Below are 24,449 nucleotides of genomic sequence, written 5' to 3'. Positions count from 1 at the left end.
TCTCCTCTTAGGTTCTGTTTGTTTGATCTGCTCAGCTATATCTGCCTGCCCCGTTCTGCTTGGACCAGGCACCCTAGACAGCATTCTCTTTGCAGAATACACTTGGTGGTGTGGGGGGGCACACTTGATTTCCCTCAAGTTCCAGAGTAAGTAAAAAGTAGGGTCCGAATTCAAATCTTGTACCCTCTGTTTTCAAAGCCCCCAAGCATTCTTGTGCTGCTTCATCAAAGCAAACATAACTAACTAGTTGTAACTGCTGATGTCATTCCCCGCTCACTGTCCTTTAGTTTGAAAAACGGACAGGGATGTGTATTGCTTTTTATTATTCTCTTCCCTCCCAAAGTCATTGATAGTGAAAAAAGTGGTAGAGTGTAGAGCTGGATCAATAGTCTAAGAATAATACAAATATGAAAAGTTAAAAAATATCTTTGTCAGTGATTATAAGCGAAGAGAGACTCTGATATATCATATATGTTCTTAGGAAGGTGAAGGACTAGCCAATGCTTTATGCAATATAAACAAAACCTGCCACTGGTGAGGATGTGATTTGTATAGTTCCTGACAACCCACTCTTTTCTCCTACATCAATGACTGCATTGGGTTAAACCTTGCCCTCTTTGGAGTTCCTCTTTGGAGATGAAGATGTACTCTTAATGGGTGACGTTGTTGCAACTCACACTTGAATGTGAGTTACCTTGTGGAAGCCTTTATTCCAAGTTAAGGCAGCCAAGGATAGAACAAGGGTATGGCTGTTGCATCCGCGGGAGGAAGATCATGAAAATAACGCAGGCAATGAGACAACCAAACAGTACGAGTTGCTTTTGAACAGATGGCTTGAACCCCTGTCTCCAGATAAAAAGTCAGAACCATGTAAATCCATTGCTAGTAGAGTAACTGGTACTTGGAACTAGCAAACTACTTGGCAAGCTTCTCAACCCATTGACTCTAGAGCTGATACTTGTCCCTGTCCCTATGTACCATGGGGATACTGCCCAAGGAACTCAAAGGACACTACATTGAGTAGCTGATACAAGGTACAAACTATTGCTTCTATGAGCTACGTATCAAATGAGCGTGTTGTTTTGTCACTTCCAGGTATGCACAGAAGGCAGGCTGATCTTGGAATTCACGTTTGATGACCTCATGAGAATAAAAACGTGGCACTTTACCATTAGACAGTACAGGGAGCTGGTCCCCAGAAGCATACTAGCCATGCACGTAAGTAATATCCTTTCTGTTTTATCTTTCTTCTTATACTTACTGTATCTTACTCAGCAAGGAAACCCAGTGTTGCGCGCCCCCTCTCGACCAGCAAGGAAGATGCAACCACCAGTTCTTCTAACAGCAGTTTATTCAGCAAGCTTTAATCTTCATCTCCCTCTTCATCTCCCACGAACCCCGGGGAAAGCCCAGTATATATGCATTCACGCCAACCAATCACACCAGGCATCATAGCTTTGCCAGGTGAGCGAGCTCAGCCAATGGTCAGCAGGGATAACAACAGCAGCCAAATAAGGACTTGTTTATTATAAGAACTCTCTTCCTGTAGGCGCCATGTTGGGGTGCGGCCCCAGGGGCTGTGGCTCCCCACAACCCAGTTCTGTCTGAAGAAAACCCCACTATTACCACACCATAGGCAATCAGTTCTAATTATTGAGTCTTTCTCTCGACCACTTGAACACACAAGCTCTTTTACCACCTCCTTTGTTTCCAAGCTTGTAAGAGCTTTTTCATATATTAGTGGGGTTCCCTTGATGAATGTTTTCTATTTTCTTCAGTTGCATCAACTCAATATCAGATACTTTTCTACCCAGGTGTGTTCACCTGTAACCTATAGTGAGAAGTAGGAACAGTTTCTAATTCTGATTAGAACCATGTGGCTGGATGTGAGCATCCTATACTCAGGAGCTGTTGGTCCTTCCTAATCCTGATGTTTGACTAGCATGGGGGTGGGGAGTGGAAAGATGCTGATACTGATGCCTTTACAGAATTTACTAAACCAGGCCTTTGGCTGGAAATTTAATCTGCAACTGTCATTCAAGGGCTGACTTACTATCATTTCTATTTCTAAAGAAAGGAAAGAGGTGGCCCAAAATCTTTCAGTACAAACAAGGCAAAACCAAGACTGTGACCCGCTTGGTTCTGTGTCTCCCAGCCTTCTGAATGCAGCCTGTCCCTCCAGACCTTTGCTCTCGCCCTTCTCCTTCTAACCCATTAAACCCTACTTCTGCCCCTGCGGTGACGCCAGGCCTTCTGCTGTAGCACACCGATTTCCAAGGCTTCTGATTCACCATGCTAACAGTCCTTTAGAACCTTCAAAGCCAGTTTCACACCTTCTGCTCTTCTGCCAGAGGTCTGGTGTATTTGTTTGTTTGTTTGTTTCTCAAAATACACTGAAAGGCATCAGAAGGGTGTAGGTAAGATCTGAGGCTATACATTGAGAGCTCATTCGATTTTATTCCTTTTCATGAGTGGCTTTGAGCCATTGGTATGACATCTTTGGATTTCTCATCCCTCATCTATACAACAGTGTGGTTATGTCTTGGAGAACCCGCTTTAGAATTAAGACTTAAAGACCACAAAACCTGCTTAGGATGACACTTGGATCAGAGTAGAACACCTGTAGCTGTGGGTTTCTCATTCTCAGCATTGGTTGCTGCCCAATTACAATTCAAGCCGCTTGTGTTTTTTTGTTTGTTTTGTTTTGGGTTTTGGTTTTTTAACATGGCACCACTTAATGAATCTACATAGGGCCAGATCTTCCTACAGAAGCTCATTGTTCATAAAGACCTTACTTCAAAATTGACTTGAAACTGTTACTTTACGGTTGTTTTCATCCATATTTGTATCTATGGTTGCAAATAAGAATGATGCTATCACTGAATGAGAAGCGCAGATATGAATATGATTCTATAAGCCATAGAGAAGTGATCTCATGAGTGCAGACATGGAGACAAGGCTGTATACCTGTATCTCCCTATGTATGACACCAATTTGCTAAGAAGGAAGCAGAGTAAAGAGGATCAACCAATAACTCACTTTCAGATGCAATGCAAAAAGAATATATTTTTTGGTCTGGGGTCTGTTCAAATATAACATTTGGAGTACTCTGTACTACTTTATGTCCTATGATACTTTGGGAAATGTAATACCCACCCTTTTCATCTCATAGGATAAAAATTATTAAGGACATTGATCTCTAATGTCTGTTTAATAGGGAAAAAAGTTAAAATCATCTTTCTCCACATACAAAAGTGGAGACTCTACATATATATGTAATGGATTTTGGCATGTTATATTATTATATCATACATTTTTATGGTAGCTACAAGTTTTCAAATGAATCCTATATTCAGGATAGTAAAAATACTACCACATCACAGTCTGAAATTTAATCTGCAACCGTCACTCAAAGACTGACAGAGAACAGGCATGGTTTGTCAAGTTCAGAGGCACCACTTTCTCTTGTTCAAACTAGAGTTCTTCTGGCAGAGCTCAGTGACTTTCTATCTGAAGATACAGGGCCAAGGTCCTTCCCAGATTAGACAACATCCTTTCACCCTGGATCCAGTGCACAGCTGAGGCAGCTTGGTTTTCTACTCTTGCAGAATCAATCTCAAAGTCTCCTTGAGTACTAGATGCAAGCCACTTCCAACCAGAAATTAAATTGTCTCCAGCAATCTGTCCCTCCAAGAAAAAACAAGAGTGTCAAGAGTGTGCATCTCAGCAGCTGCAGAGTCTCCCACTCTCAGACCATCTCCTAGGACTGAAATATGTCATTTCTTCCTGCCCCTCCCTGTTTAGGCACAAGATCCTCAGGTCCTGGATCAGCTGTCCAAAAATATCACCAGGATGGGTCTCACAAACTTCACCCTCAACTACCTCAGGGTAAGACTGAAATGATTTTGTTTCTTGAAGTTGAAAAAGCACTTTCGTTGAATTTTGTTTTGTGTGTGTGTGTGTGTGTGTGTGTGTGTGTGTCTATTTGTCTGCATCTGTGTCTGTGTCTGGTTTTGTTTGCTTGTTTGTTTCCTAAACCTGAGTTAAATGAAGTATAAGCCAGGCTGTATAACCTAGGACATAACCCAGCTACTCAGTAGTCTCAGGTAAGAAGACAGTGTAAGTTTAGTTGTGTGGGCTACAGAGTAAGCTCAAGGTTGTGCTTCAAAACATAATGAAATACTATCTCAAATTTAAATACAATCTTAGTAAGAGACCTGGGGATATAGCTCAATAGCAGGGTGTTTTTCTAGCATGTGTGGAGCCTTAGATTCAATTCCCATTTAAACCAGATATGTATAACATACATGCATATTCTTCCTCTATGTGTGTGGGGGGGGGGGTAGGTGGGTATGGTGTGTATTTGTATAGGTGTGTGTCTATGAGTATGTTTGTGTTTGTGGGTATATTTGCAGTAGAAGTTCTGGCTTAGTTAATATAGCATCAAACTTGCACTTAGGTAGAGTTAACTTTGCTCATTCAGATGTATGACTGACTCTTGGAGTTAATTACTCAAAAGGGAGCCGTGTCTTTATTCCATAAATGCTTTGGTAATACTCAGTCTGTAGTTGTGTCCACTTCCTAGTGTGGCACTGTTTGAGTTCGCTGCCTTTGTGCTTTCACCCTGGACTTATCTCCTCCTAAGGACATGAGTGTCCCACTCCAGGCAAGTGGCCAGGGCCATAGTCTTCTGGAGAATTTCAACATGGTGTTGGAATGCAGGCCTTTCTAGACCTTATTAATTCTCTATACAACATGACATGGGGTTTTCTGACTTGATATAAATTGTTTTTCTATTTAAATATTAAGTGTTTTAGACAACATCTTCTCTATACAATACTAAAGGACTCCATATTTTGTCTAAGAGAGTTACAACAATCACACCAATTTAATATAGAATTCCAACAGCCAAGTCACTGCTGGCATATCTGGATCATATGCTGTGGTGGCATATCTGCATCATATTCATTCACAAAACAAGCATTGTACTACAAAATCCTGAGAAAGTGACAGCCACTTTACCCCCTAATACACTATCTCCTCTCTGTGCAGCAATTAGACTCACTAGTGTTCTCCTACCACCGAGTTGATACTATGGCTTATCTACAAGCCAGTGTACTCTGGGTCTATGGATTCTATTTTATAGCCACTGTGCTCTGTGTACAAGCCTTGGACCTGCTGAAATAAAATAGATTTTGAACAGGTTCACTCTTCTATGAAAGTGGAGGCAGTCTTCCAATTCATTCACACAGTTCCAGACACTGAAAATACAAAGAAAAAATTCAACACTCTGTGACTTAGTGATAACTAAGAAATTCATCCCTAAGGGGTCAGACTCACAAGAAGAAGACACTGTAGAGTAGTAAATAACATGATGGAAATTTCCAGAAGAAAACTAAGATACCCTAGGATGAGAAATAATTCAGAAGGTTTTATATGAAAGGTGATGTCATGAATGGAGTGGGCAAAGGTAAAACAAAAGAAAACTGAAGGGAGAGACAGGAAGTGTCCACTAAGTAGGAAACAGAATTTACACCAGAAGATGTAACATATGTGCTATATGCCATCAGAGCATATAGCATATTTCATGGTAATTGTGCCCAGTGAGGAACCGGAAGGGATGAGAGGGTAAACGTGGTGGGTCTTAACTGACATGTCCGCTAGGTGGGGAATAATTGTGATGAGAAAGGTCTGGCAGAGTCCTGGGTTGGGGTTGAGAAAGAAGGTTCTCTCCATAGCTTAGAGGCCTTGGAACTAAAGCCAGAACTGGCAAGAACCAGAATCGGTGAGGCTTCCCACCACCTCATCCATCACCCTCACAGTCATAACCGTCCTGAAACACTGTCTGCTCTGAGGATACCCAAAACCTGCCAAGAAGAGTGAGACTCCTGCAAGTGTACTCAGCCTGGAGCTGGGTTCCCAAACATCAGAAATCTGCATTCAGGAGCAGCCCTACTTGGGCGTGGCAGGCTCTGTGAATGGGTAGTTGGGCCTGGGGACCAAGCAAGGCTTTGTTAGGATCCCATGCACAGACCCCACATAGCTGCCTTTCGTCACTACCTTATCTCTCCTCAGGGACCAGAAGAAGTAAAAGCTGTAGGTGTCACTTTTCTCAGAAGGATGGCATTCCACGCCATGTTCTCAGCTGACCCTCACGGGGATCAGGGACTTTTTGACTAATATCTTCGTGAGATTTTTAGACAGACTCTTGGTGATTAAGCCCAAACGTTCCTTCCACCTCTCCTCCCCAACCTCTCCTGCTCATCTGTAAATGCTTAACGTCCACTGTGTAATCAAGCCCACCACATTCAGCAGTCCTGTACCTTTAGCCCATGAAGCCTCTGAGGGTAGAAGAAATGCTACCCCTCTCTCCTGATTGTGAATGAATGCAGGAACCCTTTGTGAGGGGCACTTCAGGGTGGTGCTGGCTATAAACCAGATCCTGTACCACATAGCTCCAGAAAGTCTCACAGAAACCCTGTCCATGGTCACCACCCTCAGGAGAAAACGAGCTGTGGAGAGGCTAAGTGAAATAAGTCACCCAACTTTGTGTATCAATTGGCAGAACTAGGAAGCTGAACTGAGGAAGCCTGCTGGAGCATCCGTGTTTCATGGCACAGCTCTGCCGCTTGGCAGGTAGGAATGGACAAGGGTACTGATAACATGGAAGCCATCAGAGTCTTCATCGAATTGGTCATGATTTCTTCTTCCCAGGTTTCCGCAGTCTAGCTTGCTGGCTGTCATATACTTCCTGCTCTTGTCTCCCCATCAAAGTTTCCAGGCCAGATCCTTCTCTTCTTTCCAGATGTATTCTTCTATCGCTTCCTGTGAGGGTCTCTCCCTTGGCATTGCTGGAATTGTCAGCCCTGGGTCCTTGGTGGTTCTTGGCAGGTCCCGTAGACAAAGCATCACTTTATCTCTTGCTCCATGGTCTAAGTAATGTGAAGACTTCTGAGTTCCAAGGAAATGTCACTTGAATGAATACTTAGCAGATGGCTTGTTAAATGATAGATTTGATTTTGAACGACACCAAGAAAAAAAAACCTGTATGATTAATTTTCAAAATCACTCCTAGAATTTCACCATGGAAACTAAGCAGCAGAGAAGTGGGTTGTATTGTATTGAAAAATAAAAGAATCTTCTCACTCTCTCTAATGTGAAAAATTCCTGCTTAAAGCCTCTGACTCTGAGTTTCCTGTGTCACATTTTTGTTCGATTGTATTTCTGTTTATTCCGTTATTGTATAAGTATAAATTTTTATACTAAATTTCATTCTGCACCTTTCATTATTTTGTGAATGTATTCTTTGCACTCTGAAGAACAGTTGTGTGTGTGTGTGTGTGTGTGTGTGTGTGTTTTAAGTGAGAATTTTGTCTATTTCCTTTGGCCTGCCTTTCTCAGCTGCTATGATACACATTTTGTGTTTTAATTGTTATGCTTAACACAATGTTAAGATGATTATTATCCTGAATCTAAACCAGGAGATATTCCGTTTGTGTGTTCTCTGACTCTAGATCCACCCATATGCATAATTTTTGCCTACATGCAATCAGGTTCCATATGACTTCCTTTCATAAAGATGGATATTTCAGTCTTTATTTTTGATTATACATGTATGGGTCTGTGTTGGGCTATATGAAAGTGACTGCAGATGCCTCTGGACGCCAGAGACTTCAGATGCCTCTGAGCTAGAGTTACAGGTGGTTGTATGCAATGGAAACAACTCAGATCCATTGCAAGAGAGCAGCAAGTGCTCTTAAGTGCTGAGCGACCTCTCCAACCATAGCATATGGTTTCTTACTGTTATTTGGTGAGCAATGACATCACATTAAGCATGTATAATAGCTACAGTTTCTCCTGTGCGGTACAGTGACAGTGGTTATTTAGTTATCGCTCTCATTGGAAAGTGAAGTCATCTTCAAGTTGTTGCTATCATTAACTCCTTCCATCCAAACCCCTTCATTGATTATTCTTGACAGTGTTTCCTGATAGAGGATTCATTTATCACTTTCCTACTTGTCTGTCTGGTTTGGAGCAAGCTGCTTTAGTTCCCTGAGCTTCGTGGACCTCTTCTGAAAATTAGGAGTGAGATATCTCACAAGGCTGCCATGAGGACTGGTGAACTTCACAACCCAACATACAGAGGAGCCTAATAAGTGCCGGTCACATTTTGTACAGTAGGTCAGAGTCCAACTTTCACTGCTGGGACTGATACGTGCATGGGCGCATGTGTGCGTTTGCGTGTGCATGTGCATGTGTGATATTTATCAACTATCTTAACTTCTCAGGTCCCTGTCTTCTGTATGTGTGAACACTTGTGCCCATTATGAGTCAGAGCATCTGTGTCATGGGTGACAGTTACAGTGACAAAGGAAATGAGTCACTGAAGGTAGACCTTGAAGTTGATAGCCCCCACTTCCTGTCTGTACTCTGCTTCCTAGACTGCAGAAGCAACGTGACTAGCCACTTCCGCTCCACCTGCCAGGCCTTCTCCTCCATGATGAACTCGATCCTCCTCCACGTGGAAGCCAAAGTGAACCTTTAGTCAAATCAATAGGGAATGTAACCAACACACCTTAATACAGCTGTTTTTGCAGATGTGCAATCAGTGTTTTGGGAGACTTTAATGCTATCTACAGGCTTTGTTCTACTGTTCCTTTAAATAATCTTACCTTTTCAAATAAGTGATAGCAAGTGGGAGTGGGCACTAATGCCTGGGAGGTTCAGAGTCCTGTGCTTTTGGTTGTGAGTGGCTTGTTTTGTTTTGACGCTGTACCTTTAATGTCCCACACGAATGAAGAATTCTGCTGTTGTGGTTGCCGTTCCTTAAAGAACAGTGCTCCCTGCAAGTCATCTCCACTGACAGCGTGGGGAGCGCAGGCCGATGCCTAGAAGTATTGGGCAATTAACTTTGGAAAATGACCCCAACAGAACGACATGAAGTAACTAACCTCTGGGAGACTGAGTATGGCTGGAGTCAGCACCGGAGTCCTGCTGAGGTTTTTCTTGTTTCGGGTTTCTGTAAGACTCCTGGCCAAATATTTCCCTCGATCACATAAGAGAGGGAGGAATTTCCACCTAAATGCCACAACAAGCCAGAGGATAGAGCAAGTGCCCCACTTAGAGGGACTAAGGTGGACCAAGAGACTGCACTGGGGTGCAGGATGCCCTTTTCTTGCTTCATGCATTCAGACAGAGCAGTGGCAAAGCCTTGGCATTCTGGGATGGCAAAACTCACCCACGCAAATCTCCCATGCCTGATGCAGTGCTTGGCATATTAGAGATCCCCGGAGGACTAAAGCATGTTGTTTAGAATTTTATCCATAGGTCATGGCAGGCTTGCAGCTATTTGTTATGGTGTTCGGCTATGTCCAGAAAATAAGAACTTTAAAACTACCATAATATCTTGGCATTTTTGATACGAACAAATGCATGACCCTGGCACTTATCCTATTGACTGAAATATACAGCCATTCAAGGGTTATCTTATTCACATGGTGAGTGGCTGCTGGTCAAAAGCTGGAAGATGATACCCCATAGGAGATTAGCAAGGACCACCATAATATGTATAGACTGAATCTGATTCAGAGATCCACTCTGTGTTCCTCAAGGACTGTCTATAATTCTGTTAATTACTGAGGAACCTATATAGACCCCTAACACCGAAACTGCAATCATTACCATGTTTTCTAGTTATTTGTTTGTTTGTTTGTTGTTTATTTATTTATTTATTCATTCATTCACTTTATATCCCAATATCAGCCCCCTCCTCCCAGTCCCCTCCTCGTATATCTTGTCCACCTCATACTCCCTCCCATTCTTCTCTGAGAAGGGGGAGCCCCCCCCCCGAGTATCACCCCACCCTGGCATGTCAAGTTACTGCAGGACTAGATGCATCCTCTCCCATTGAGGCCAGACAAGGCCACCAGTTAAGGGAACAGGATTTACAGGCAGGCAACAGAGTCAGGGACAGCACCCACTCTAGTTGTTGGGGGACCCAAATGTAGACCAAGCTGCACATCTGCTACATATGTGCAGAGGGCCTAGGTCCAGCCAATGTTTGCTCTTTGGTTGGTGTGTTAATCTTTGGGAGCCCCCAAAGGTCCAGGCTCGATGACTCTGTTGGTCTTCCTGTTGAGTTCCTGTCCTCTTCAGGTCCCTCGATCCTTCCCCCAACTCTTCCACAAGACACCCTGGGCTCCATCTAGTGTTTGGCTATGGGTCTCTGCATCTGTTTCCATTGGCTGCTGGGTGGAGCCTCACAGAGGACAATTATGTTAGGATCCTATCTGCAAACTTAACAGAGCCTCATTAATAGTGTCAGAGATTGGTTCCATGGAATAGGTTTCAATTTGGGTCAGTCATTGGTTGGCCATTCCCTCAGTCTCTGCTACATCTTTGTCCCTGCACTTATCGTAGGCAGGACACATTTGAGGTCGAAGGTTTTGTGGTTGCTGTCTTTATCCCTCCACTTGGAGTCTTGCCTGACTACAAGAAGCAGCCACCTCAGGACCCGTATCTCCCACTGCTAGCAGTCTCGGGTAACCACCCCAATAGACTTCCTGGGGCATCCCTGCCATCCCAGTTTTCTGGAATGTCCTAGAGATGCACCCCTACCCAATTTCCTTTCTCTCTCCCCTGTTCTCTGTACACCTGATACCCTCACACAAACCAGGCAAATAGTACCTTCTAGAATTTAGAGCTACCAGACACTGCTCCACTCCTTCAAAAAATCAAGAGGACTTAGATCCCGAATCCAGCCCTGGACAAACGATTTAAAAGTCTGAGGACTCAGTCTCTGAAACCTCAGTCTGACTGATCTCCCCATCCTCCTCTTCTGCCTCTTCCTCCTCCCCTTCTTCCTCTCCCTCCTCTTCCTCCTTCCTCCTCCTATTTTTCTTCCTCCTTCCCTCCTCCTCCTCCTCTCCCTCTTCTTCCTCCTTTCTCCTCCTATTCTTCTTCCTCCTCCCCCTCCTCTCTCTGCTCCTTTTTCATCTCACCATCTCCTCCCTTTCTCTACTTCCTTCTTTACCTTCCTTTCCATTCTCCCCTCCCCCTTTCTTCTCCTTCTCCCCCTGCTGCTCCCCCTTCTCCTCTTCAGAGAAAAGCCCCATTTGAGAGAAGGCAGAGGAGACCCTTCAGAGACAGGAGGATGCTTCACACTGAGAATGATTAAAACCTGGAACACCCAAAGGGCATTTTTAATTGCATTTAGAAATAGAAAAGTAGTGCACACAGCTACATGGCAAGGAAGTGCATGCAATTCACCCTTAAAGGAGTAGAGTAACCGTACCTTACATAGATCATAGCAGTTAGCAAGCAATGATCTCCTCAGTCAGGCTGGAGGGAACAGCCATTAGAGCACCTTACAGATAAGCATATACATAAAATATATAATAATGATAGATGACATAAATTATGGTATATATCCAAACAATGAAGCAAAAACAGTATGCTAGCCAAGTAATCTTAAAATAATTTCAGAACCCTAGGTGATTGGCCTTAAAAGTACAAATCGGACCTGGATTAAAGAAAGCAATTTCCCAGCCTCAGACACAGAAAAAGAGGAGAAAATTATTGTTAAACAAGACACTGAAAGCCAAGGCACATGGCTAGGTGGGAATTGCCAGTTAGTTTAAGGAAAGGTTGGAGGTTGTGAAGTTAAGTGCATGACGGCATCCAGAGTTGACTCTCTCATAAAACACCCCTTTCCAATTTTATGGAATTATCTGAGGAGAGGAAAATGTGTGTAGGGAAAATAGAAAAGGGGAACAAACGGAGAGATTTTGAGCTCTGTGAATTTAAGTTGAGGGAAAAAAAAACAGGGTATCTAGCTGAAACCAGAAAAGGAGGCTCAGCTCACGGGTTTCCTGGGCTCAAGGTCTCTCTGTGTGTTTATGTCTGGTTCCATTCCCATTTTGCTGGGCAGCATCTTCCACCTGAAACTCCAATTCTTTAGACCATAATTTCAAAATGCCCAATTATAGGGAGCTGCAAGGTCATGTGGATTCGAACGTCTCGATTTTAGTTATCTCAATCTGCATGACCACTAAACCCAAATTCTGCTGCTCTATCAATTATGATTTGAATGTGAAATATCCCACAGAGGCTTGTGTAGAGTTCCCAGCAGTAGTAGTGTTCTAGAAGATTGTGGAAAACTTCGGGAGGTAAAGCATTGCTAGAGAAAGCGGGTGAATAGAGCAAGCCTTGAGGTTTTGAATGATGTGTTGTGTCCCTTTATAAACTGTCAGGCAAAATAGATCCTTCCTCCTCTCAGTTGCTTCTGGTCAAGTATTGAGTAACAGCAATTAGAAAAATAAGTAATACACCATCCTACCAAGCTCCTTCTCAAAGCTGGCCCTTTGTGTTCTACCTGCCTGCTTCACTGGTGGTGGAAACCTGGGCTTTTTTGTCTCTGTGTTTTCCAATAGTCTCTTATGCCAAATCCAGTTGACAGGGTTCAATGGCAGATAAAGAATGAAATAAAGAAGGAAGCCGAGCTGGCCTGATTGATAGCAATGAGAATGAGCCAGAATGATGTTTGGCCCTGCAGCTTGCTGCTGCCCCTGTAATCAGCATCAAGTTTAACACTGTTCTTAAATAAGGATGTGAGTGTCACCTTTGCAGAATTTAACTCCACAAACCCAAGACAGACATATTTTATCCTAAGGAAGGAATCAGTGAAGTTTGATCTTCCTTTTTCTCTCAACCTTACCCTTGGCTTCTTCCTGTGTCTTACCTACAAAATAAATCTGTGACTACCTCTAAAATTGCTGAAGAGTCTAATCATGAGTGGAAACGGTAGAAAAATGTTTGATAAACAGAACTTACAAACACACAAAATGGCAGAGACTAGATCACACTTCTGAGCTTCATGCCTTCGGCCACCTCACTGACTGTGGAAGGTTGGCACGTAAAATACTTGCTTTGGAGACAATGTTTAACTGTCCCCAGACCCTAGCAGTGGTCACTTCCTCCACTCTATACTGTATCTATTACCTCTGACTTGTGAAGAAAAAAAAAATGCTTCCTATTCTATAAAGTGTCATGGAAGAGGTATATCGACTACCTCCCAAGGCTGTAGAACACACAAGGTTACAAACCCTGCCACGCTTAGTAAGCTGGTGATCCTCTAGAAACAAGCCTCTCTCCCTTATTGCCTTAACCCCTGTCGCCCAAACTGTTGCTGTCTTACCTCACAAATCAGCGAGCTTTGATCAAAAATCCAGGTATCTCCATTGCAATTCCATCTGAGCTGCTCGCTCTTCAAAGCACGTTGACCCACGTTGGTTCATCCAGGTCAGCACCCCATTCGCCCAGCTCACTCTCTGAGTCCTCACATTTACAAACTATGGAGAGTCAGATGACAAGGAAGAGAGTGACAGACAGCATTCTGTCACTATGTCTTTTTAATTTCCACAGATGAAAATAATATCGAACTGAATCGATATTGCTATTTTTACAAGTCAAGAACCATTAGCTATTGTCTATTTCATTTGGATTACACTAATGTTTAAGGGACATGAATAACAGCCTACTAGAAAAATACCAGACTTCATGATTTCCCACTGCCCACCACTGTCACCTGACTCTTACTCAATGTCATGGTGGAAAATGTAACAACCATTTACCAAGTGACAACCCTGTGCCAAGTGTTGCCAAACATATAACTGTCTCCCTATTGTTTATTTTAAAAACTTAAATGATAAACATTTTGAACAGATCATTTCTTCATGTAGCACAAAATTTAAAACACAAAACCACTCTACCTACACCTACTACTTCTTCAGAGACAGCCATAACTGTCTTGTTTTTGTTTTTGTTTTTGTTTGTTTGTTTTTCTCTCAGACATAATCTGTGTGTCTTCTAGCATGTATTGCTTTAAATATGCACACTCACATCCAGACACATGCAAGCCCACACACAGTGGAACAGACTGTGCCTGTAGTGCTGTGTTATTGTTATGTCCCAGGGAAGAACATTACTTTAGCAGTGTATAATATTGCATGCTATCCATAGTAGATTGACGGACACTCCGGTAGTTTCTAATCCCTTTCTATTGTTAACAGTGATGTACAAATAGGCTTTAATACTGGATTTTTGCAGAGGCACATTTTCAAAACTAAATCTGTAGGGGAAAATCTGGGGAATCAGATTTTCCAGAAAGACATGCCTAGAAAGATATGAACTGTAGTTTTGATAGATGGCATCAAGCTCTCCAGCATGGTGGGTGTAGCAAGCGTCTACTCTACCAGAGGCTTATGAACGTGCCTATTTGGATTCAGTGAGTGGCTCAACATATAAGGTCTCTTGCTCTACAAGCACCCTGACCCAAACTGGAACCTTACAACCCACAAGAAAGTAGGAGAGAACCAACCCCACAAAATTGTTGTTTGTGCCTACACATATCATATGCTCACACAGAATACCTTTTCAAATTTTGATCACATACTTTCCACACTATTTAACAGCTCCTGATTTTTTAAAACAAACTCTAATATTATAGGTAATCTCATTTTCATTTTAATATCCATTTCTCTATTACAAAAGAAATGAGTCACCTTCTAATATGTTTAATTCATGCTGTAGGAGGATAGCATAGCACTAAGGGTACTTTCAGCTCTTCCAAGGGACACCAGTTCGCTCCCACCACCCACACCAGGTTGTTCACAAATGTCTGGAACCCCTGCTCCAGAGGATCCAACACCCTCTTTTCTTTTGGCCCCCACTACACTCCCACACATGTACCACACACTCACAGACACATGTGTGTAAATAAAAATAATCTCAAAACTGAACCATTTGTATTTCCTTTCATGAGAGTTCATATGCCCTTCGCCTATTTCTCTATTGGGCTCCTGTTCTTTCTCTTCTATATGTATATGCGAAGTCTGTGATCTACTACTGAGTTATACCCACTGGCTCCATTATACATGTATATGTGCATAGGTATTTTTATTTTACATAAGTGATTTGGTTGTAATATAACTGATGTTACAAATTTAAAGTTTTAAATTTTTTTTTTAAAGATTTATTTATTTATTATATGTAAGTACACTGTAGCTGTCTTCAGACACTCCAGAAGAGGGCGTCAGATCTTGTTACGGATGGTTATGAGCCACCATGTGGTTGCTGGGATTTGAACTCCGGACCTTCGGAAGAGCAGTCGGGTGCTCTTACCCACTGAGCCATCTCACCAGCCCAAGTTTTAAATTTTTATTTGCTTTATCCATTGAAGAAAAATACATACTCACTCTATCACTATATACAATTAACATATCATGTTTTCTATAAATTAATATATATAATAATAAAACAGATTACTCTTCTGTGTCTTCTAAGGTCCATTTCTAAACTCAACTATTTTCTGCTTTTGTTTACGATTTTAGGATGTTGGTGGGGGGGGTTGTTTAGTTTTGTTTTGGTGCAAGTAATCAATCTTCCAGGAATGGAAAGGATTTTGAAGTGTAAGGAATTTCTTTAGCTCCCTAGTTATCTATACTTATTGATCTCCTGGATTTAAAATGCTGCTTTTAGCATATTCTAAATCGCACTGAGTATTTGAGCTTATTTCTGACCTTCAAAACCTATTGCGTTAATTTGGCAAACCATTCTGAATCTTATACTTAACTTCTAAAGGCATTGTCATTTTTCCATGCTTTGTATCTAGTAGACTGTAATTTTATTCTTTTTTGGAAATTTTTAAGAAATGTTTCTTTCTCATCTAGACTGGACTTTTAAAATATTTTAATGGTGTTTATGTTTTAAGTTGACCTGCTTGGGCACTTCAGCTAAATTATATCATTGGCAAATGATGATTTTTCTCTTATCCATTCCTGTATTTTATTCCCTGTCTTTGGTCTAGTTATAGTGGCTAACACCATTAGGAAGTGTTAAATGAGAGCCAGTGTAATGAACACACTCACTCAGTGTCTGGCTTTAATGGGAATGCTCTCGGTCTTTTCATTAGCAGGACACGACTTATGTGTGAGATAGACACATTTCTCATATTCAGGTAATTTCTTACCTTACTTTAGTAAGAACTATTTCAAAGTTTTAATGGCATTAAATTTTATTAGATGTATTCCTAGTATCTAAGGAGATGGCCTTATTTTTTCAGTTATTACTAAACATGATAATCATAAGCAAGGCTTATTTGACACAATTGATATTCATGGTAGCATTATAATATCTTAGCAAGCATCAACCCATTTTGTCATCTCCTCACCTTCAATTTTCTGTTATTGCCATAATCCCCATACATTAAGAAACTTATTTTCACAGAAGTTCGGAAAATTGGACAAGATCAAACAACACAGGTTAGTTTCCTACTATCAAACGCTAGACAACATTTCACCCTGCTTTCTTGATGACAAATCAATATTCCATTCTGGGGAAATTTTGCTTATTCAGTGTGTCTATTCCTGTTAATTGCTTACATTTAATATTAAATAATGCTAATATTTACCATTGCCTTATCAATATTCAAAGGAAATTTTTAATGAAATTATCTATTTTGTTTCTTGTATTACAACTTCTGGTATTCTCATGAATACTCATGAACACATTAGAAACACTTCTTATTCCCTTTTCCCGAAAAACTTGAATACATCGAAGTTATATGCTTTTGAAAGGACTTTTAGACTTTTCCTTTTATATTATATGTTTCTCATCCTGGGAAACCATCTGATCCTAGGGCTTTGTGGGGGAAGAATGGCTTTCTGGTCATTTTTTTTCCAGGCTATGCCTTCAATATACTTGAATGTGGATTGGAGTTTCCTATACAGTATGAATACAATTCTTAATGCTAAAAGAGTATATCATAAGCAGTAGAAAGCCTTGAAGGGATGACCACTCACTAAGATGCATCTGACACATTTGGGGAGAGAAAAGTTTATTCACTTTGGTGATTAAATTGGCAAGAAATGTGAAGGAGGAGATGTGGACTCTCTCCCTGCTACTTTTTGGAGTCCTTGACTATGTGAAAAGACATTTCACTTGTGGGAGTGTGGGGTAATGGCATGCATGATGCGGGGTCGGATATAGTTCTTCATTTATTATTTAACTTGTTTGATTTGAGGATATTTATGACATTCAAAGTTGTTTTTAAAAGATGATCTGATAAAGGCAATTAAAACCATGGAGATCACTGTGAAATCAAGGCTAGGAAGAAAGGAGAGAGAGAGAGAGAGAGAGAGAGAGAGAGAGAGAGAGAGAGAGAGAGAGAGAGAGAGAACCTCTGATCCAGGCACAGCACTGGAGTGTACCATCACTATTCTGATGTTCTTCATATTGAGAATCTCTGGGGCTAGGATTATGTGGCTGTAATCTAAGGATCTTTAAACACTAAGGATCTTTTCCACTGAAATAACAGCCCAGCTGGGGTCTACTGGCACCCCATAAACATCTCTGCTAAAAGGTATTTGGTATCTAGATATCTGAGTAGATGATTTTAAACGGCTTTAATGCAGGTGTCGTTTGTAATTTGTACCACAAATCCAAACAGTCCCTTGAATCATAATGGATGCATTTCAAGTGCAAAAGAAAAAGTTCTAAAGCCTGATGATAGATCTAGAAACCAGTGCCTGGAGTCCTGGTGGGGGTTGGTCTGATGATGAAAAGGTTGCAACTGTAAGGAAGTATTGTCACAAGTTTAACAGGATTCTCTAGCATAATTTCTGGGTATGATAATAATAATAACACAGAGTATGGCTGGTGGAAAACTTACAGATCATTTTAGTTTTACTGGCCATCAACTTCCACAAAACTCTAGACTACACCTTTGCCAAATATTGACTTTCAGTAATGTTCTTAGATACATTTTACTTCTTAAAAATGTTAGGTTGGTTCACTTTATAAATCACTGTGTAATTTGGTACAAAAGTGACTCACTTAAATAAAAATAGTGGTAATTGTGTTTCCCCATTGCTGTATTTACATGTAGTTGGTCCAACTTTTAACTACAAATGTTCAGTTAGATTGTCTCTTATAAGAGGTCTTTCATCCTTCACAAAATCATTATTTCCTTGTTAATTTCCCAGTGGCTTTAGGCAATTTTTCGCTGTGGCCATGACTATGTGAATAAACTGTCTTTACTGTTCATGGGTTTATGAGGGAGATAAGATGCTTTTGATATACTTTAAGAAATGATTATGAGATGAAGCCCAAAGAATAGTCATTGGCTTTGGTTATACGGGTCATACACAAAACAATCTTGTCAAGAGCCCCCTAGCAGTCAAAGCTTGAGGACTGTAAAAACCAAAGGTCTGTTGCCTGAGTTCAACAGGGTTAGCAGTAATGTAGTAAGCTGAATAAGTGAGCATTTACTGTGTGCTAGGCATTCATTCATTCATTCATTCATTCATTCATTCATTATCATTTTCAGTATTCAAAGGATGTGGACTGGATGTGTGTGGTGCAAGATACTAGATGTATAATGACTGACAAGAAAAATCATGTTCCCATTCTCAGGTGTTTGTGGCCAGGTAGAGAGAGGTGTCATGTAATCTCACCAAATTTTTGGGTGTTTGGGATTTCAGACTCAGAAATGGAACATATTTCTGTGAGTATAACTAATGGAAACTGGCCTTCAGCACAGGAAAGAGTTCAGAAAGCATCCACAGAAAGGTGCTATGTGAGTTGAGATGTTAGGCTTAGTTATTTTGATTCTGTTGTTTTGGGTTTTGTTTGTTTATTTTTCTGTTTGGCTTTTGTTGTTTGTTTGTTGTTTGTTTTTGTTTTTTGAGACAAGGTTTCTCTATGTAACCCTGACTGACTGTTCTAGAACTCTGTAGACCAGGCTGACCTCAAACTCAAAAAGATTCCTCAACCTCTGAGCCCACAGTTGTTGCGATCAAAGGCATCTGCCACCACAGCCTGGAGGTTTAATTGGTTTTAAGTACAGGAGAGAGCAGAGGAGATGGAGGGTACAAAGAGAACAATCCTGGGATAGTTTCCAAAGCAGAAAGAGAATGGGGAAGGGCAATGCCTGGGGTGCAGACTTAGGGAACGGCAGGGACAGAGTGTTGGGATAGCAGACTGGTGATGGTACAACGTAGGATAGCTGGGGGCAGATGCTATGTTTAAGATCAGCTTGAGGCTTCTGTATCAAAAAGGTTGCTGCGGAAATACCCCTGGACTGCTCTGTGAGTCCAGAGAAAATATTCTGCGCAGAGGAACTTTCAATGTGTTTTGAAAATGAGTAGAAGCTAAGGAGTCAGGGATGAAGATGAAAAGTGTTCCAGACAGAAGGAACCGAATGTACAGAGACCTGGAAATGTAAAACAATACTTATATTCTAAAGGTATTAACAAGTTTATTGAGTGTGTGAGCGTGTGTTCATGCATGCACATATACATAGGCAAAAGGGTTAAAGTAAAACATCTTAAAAGACAGGTTTAGAAATTCAAGTTGAGCATTAACAGCCTGATAATTCTATGCTACAGAATTTCTCATCAGGTAGGAAGGTTAGCAGATAAAGCAGATAAGATGCCATATTTTGACCTTTCTCTTTTTTTTCCACTTAAAATAGTGTTTCTCTTACCTTTACTGAATATCAGAATCATTTGGCAGGTAGCAGGTGTGTGGAAGGTAATACACTCAGACCACACTCAACCCAGTTAAATGGGAGTCTCTATAGGTGGAGTCAGACGTCAGTGTTGTGGTGCTGGTGCTGCTGCTGGTGGTGGTGGTGGTGGTACTGCTGGTGTGCTGGTTTTTTTGGGTTTTTTTTCCCCCTTCCTAAGTAACACATAGTACAATTGACCAGATATGGAAATCCCCCATATTTTCACACCCAATCACTCCCTTGAGATTATCTATTTGTTACAGTCAGTGAACCCACACTGACATGTCACACTCAGCCAAGCCCCTGGTTTATAATAGGATTCACTTTTGGTTGAGTCCTTTCAATAAGCTTCAGTAAATGCACAATGGTGTGAATCCACTATTACAGTAGGACTCCAGGGCAGTTTCACCACCTGAAGCATCTTCAGCTCCATCCATTCATCCTTCACTCCCTCCAGTTTCTGACCAGAAGAAAAAAGGTTACTCCTAACTAGTTGAGAAGTTGAACACAACCAAAAAAAGTTAAAGCTTGGATATTTTTGGTTTGCTAGTTTTAATAAAAATAAAGTTGTATCAATAAGATTGTGACAAAGAACATTAAAAGCTCAAGACATTCTCAGTGAGTTAAAATTCGAAGAAATGAGAATATTAGACCATGGCTTTCCTAGTTAGCTCTAATTGTCCACTTGTCACATTTCTGAGCAACTTGAGAGGTAAGTCTTGATTGAGGGACTGTTCAGATCAGACTAGCTATGTGCATGTCCATAAGTGATTAGTTTTACGATTAATTGAATTAGGTGGTACCATCTTGGGCAGGTCATCCTGGGCTGCATAAAATTAAAGATGTGGCTGAGTGCAAACCAGCAAACAGCGTGTCTATGTTTTCAGCTTTAAGTTCTTGCGTAATCTCCTACCCTGACTTCCCACTGTGATGGGTGGACTATGACCTAGAAGTGAAAGAATAAACAAAACAAACAAACAAACAAAAAAACCCAAAACTTTCCTCCTGAACTTGCTTTCAGTCTGAGTGTTTTATCATACCAATGAAAATCAAACCAGAGCAATGGCATTCTTAACGCTCTAAGCACGGTCCTAGGAAACCGTCACGTCAAAAGCATTGATTATTCCATCAGCATATCCCATGAGTATTCACATTTACTAAGCCCCTGTTACTCACCAAACACAAATAAGCGCAAGCATTCTCCATCACTAGATGCAGGAACTGGAGCAGATATAACTATAATGTAATCTCAATGAACAATGGCCAGCACAAATGGAAGATTTCTATTTCAATGATCTCCCAGGACAATAAGGGCTTGCTTCCACATATGTGCCAAATTAAAGAATGACTAAGCGATTGAGTGAATGAGTGTGTGTGTCAGTGAACGAAACACATGAGACTTAGAAAGTAAGCAATAACAGAAATATTTACGTGGGTGGCCTAGTATACCTGAGATCTTGGGAACTATTTTAAAATCCGTGGTTAACAAACGCCTACTCTTCATTCTTTTGACATAGCCATTTTATTTTCTTCATTGTTTTCTAAGTCCCATGTTCTAACCCATTCATTCAGGAGTAGATGCATGGGCAAAATGACGTGCCTTTGCAGTGTCATTTCCTGCAGGCTTGTATGTATCTATACTCCAGAGGTTCAGAGGACTTCCCATTCCATTGTTCTTATCCGTATTTGGTGTTGGATTTTTTTTTTTTTTACTACACTTTCAAATCATTTTTATGACTGTTTTCCTTCATACTGTAAAGTTTCTTCCTCTTTTAATGCCCTCCTATGACTTACCAATGTAACAAAGGTAAATCTCTTGGACAGTAGCATCAGGACCATTTATGAAACATGCCTTGTTTGCTCCTGGGAGTTTGCTCATTCAGCCAACAAACAGTAACAAATTAGGTACTTGGCATAAAGAGATGAATGGGCTATGCTCCTTACTATCTGGGAACTTTTGGTATTGAAGAGAAAAGTGACATCTAGAACAATTAAAAGAGAATGATAGCTGCACTGGGGATTTATTGGTGGTAGGGAAGGAAATTACAGAAAGAGAGGTGTTAAGTCTATGAAGAGAATTTCTTTTAGAGAGGAATATCCCAAGAGGATTCAAGATAGGTGTGTAAAATTCAGGATAAATGGAGACTGTTTCCCGGAAGACATTATTGTCCAGTGCATGTGAATAGGGTAAGGTTCAGGGAGCCTGTCTAACCTACTTGGAAAAGCAAGTAAGCCGAGAGAAGAAAGGTTCGAACTGAAGGCTTCTCTCCAAAGCACCCCTCCCCGCCACACACACACACACACACACACACACACACACACACACACACTCATGGAAGGCTAGCCCTGATTATCCAAAAAAAGAAAAATCTTTAGTGTCAACTAGAATAAAATATGTGTAACAAGAACATGCTTGAAAGTGGTGACTTCCTATTGGAACTCAAGCAGCATTTGGATTCTCAGTTTATTTAAATCCTTCTATCAACTATGAAGAATTTTGACCGCCTTTTAGCAAAGAATTTTGTGACTATTTCAGAGAAAAGTGATGCTATTGCAAGGATCTGCTACACTCTTGCTTCTGCTCTGAGCTTAATGACACAGAGTTGATGAGAAAGTAACTTGTGATTTTCCCCACTAACCAAGGGTGAAAGACCCTGCCCACCACTAAGGGGGCTTGTGGTCTGACTCCACTAATTCTGCAGGGTTACCATGCTCTGGCCGAGTGTGATTTAGAAGACTATAACTACTGTGTGAAACAGATGGAAGATAACTAAGCATGGAAACAGAGACAGACCAGGAGGTGCTTACAACCATTTAGACCAGCATTTCTCAATCTGTGGGTTGCAATTCCTTTGGGGTCAAACAACCCCCAAACAGCAGGAGTCACTTAAGACCAGGTGCACACCCAATATTTACATTATGAATCGTAACAGTCGTACAGTTATGAAGTAGTAACAAATATAGTTTTATAGTAGAGGGTCACTACAAAATGAGAAAGCGTATTAAGGGGTCACATTAGGGAGATTGAGAACCACTGATCAGGTCTATACAAAGGTGACTGCCATGGAGACACTTGTCCTGAATCTAGTGAAAACACGGACTTACAGTACTTGCTAGCAGACTGAATACAAGATTTGAGAAGAGCTGAGTCTCTTCATATGTCCCCATTCACTTCTCATACTTCTAAGCAAAGCGATCAGGGGTCTTGTCAAGAGGGGACAATATAATCTCCACTGCTGCCTTCTTATCAACACCAAACCCCTGACCCGCCATAGAATCTATAGACTGGGCATTCTTGAAATGATACAGATGTTCCAAAAATACTCTTTAAAGAAGAACAGTGTCTTTGTTGGCTCTGTGACAGACAGAGAACGTTCTGAACAGGAGACGGGCATATGTCAATTTCCTGCATGGGTTCTAGGTCCCATGTGAATCAAGATGGCTTCAGAAGCAACAAAGACCTTGCTATCCTCATATATCTTCATCGGGTAAAATGTCATACTTCCATTTTCTCATTTGCTTAAGGTCTCACTCCGTGCCCTTGACTTTCTAGAAATCTTATTCCTTGTCGTTAATCTCCCTGGCATCTCCTCTCTGCTGCTGGCATGCTCTGCTGTTTCCTTGTGAAATGTGTGCCGCTTGTAATCTGTCAGCCGACTGTAGGGTGTTGTGCTTTGTTGAAATTTAGAGAGTAAGTGACTATCATATATCACACAAGGCTTGTGGCTAATCATGATGGGGAAGGGGTAAGGATATCATTTGGTAACAAAGATCTGCTTTCAGGCTGTTCTTGCATTCCTGATGGGATACAGATGCTGCTGTAAAAAAGAAAAAGTTACGCACCTCACAGAGGTTCCACACATTGTCCACTGTATGCAGACCATGAGCCAACACTTCAAGGTGCAGACAGGAGAGAAACATAATCCCTTCTTTGAGGCACTGATGGTCTTCTAGAGGCACTGACCATCTTCTAGATGAGCGAAAATAAACATTACCACACTTCAATTTCTGGAAACCATGAAGAGAGTGTGGAAAGCTTGGAGCATACTCTTGAAATTGTATGAGATAGGAAGACACAGGAGAGGGAGAGATCATGTCAGATGAGGTAGGTGAGGGGTCAGAGACACAGACAGATCTTCCTATCAGAATACCTGGAGGAAGGCAGGCTAATGAGAGGCAAAGAGTCAACAATGGGAGATGGACCTCGGAGGACCGGCACAGGTGAACACTGTTGCTTTTCTGAGCTACTGATGCAATGGTTGTGTTTCACTTCCTGGATGCTGCTGCAATCTCTCTGACTTCAAGAAGCAGGATAGTTCTAAATGGTTCTAAAAGTGTTTATCTTACTCAAGGAATTTAAAAATAGGGCTTTGTAGATACTAGACCCTTTAGAAAGAGTAACTAATCCCTGTTCGCATCCCACATCAGCTTGTATGGCAGATGGAGAAACTGAAGCACAAGAAGTGGGCCTGAGTGGCAACAATGCGTAGGAACCAGCATTGGGCTTGGCACAGCATCTTCTTGATGCCTCTTAAATCAGCATCCAGTTAGACATCGTAAAGGACTCAGGAATAGACATGTGAATGCCAAGTCTCCAGGGTCGGCTGCCAGGTCATCGAGGAGTGGGCACTAGCTCTAGGTTAGGTATGCACCCTGAAAAGGGGGAAGCCTGTAAGATGCCCAGGCTGATATTCAAGAGATGTCAGGCTGAAGCTGTATAACTTGGGGTCATTGGGACAAAGTAGCCCCCTGGGGTCTGATTTCAATGGATACAGCTGTTAGACCAGGATTGATCAAGGCAATGTGAAAACAGTAGAGTAGGTAGACCTCTACAGAAGCAGGTTGTCCTTTAGTCAGAGCAATGAAGGGCAGCAGTCTCTCC

General features: G+C 41.4%; 1 protein-coding gene across 11 annotated transcripts in view; it reads left to right on the top strand.

The window, feature by feature from the left end:
- Positions 1–24,449, top strand: part of Ldb2 (LIM domain binding 2) — a 336,086-nt gene that overhangs the window by 272,703 nt on the left and 38,934 nt on the right. For all 11 annotated transcript variants that reach the window (XM_029544997.1, XM_021210390.2, XM_021210392.2 and 8 more), the window contains exons 4-5: positions 1,096–1,218; positions 3,805–3,888. In XM_029544997.1, the coding sequence (XP_029400857.1) occupies positions 1,096–1,218; positions 3,805–3,888 (207 nt within the window). The remainder of the gene's footprint in view (positions 1–1,095; positions 1,219–3,804; positions 3,889–24,449) is intronic.

Source organism: Mus pahari, chromosome 13 (genome assembly GCF_900095145.1).
Source record: "Mus pahari chromosome 13, PAHARI_EIJ_v1.1, whole genome shotgun sequence".
Lineage (NCBI taxonomy): Eukaryota > Metazoa > Chordata > Mammalia > Rodentia > Muridae > Mus > Mus pahari.
This window is presented reverse-complemented; position numbering and strand designations above follow the sequence as displayed.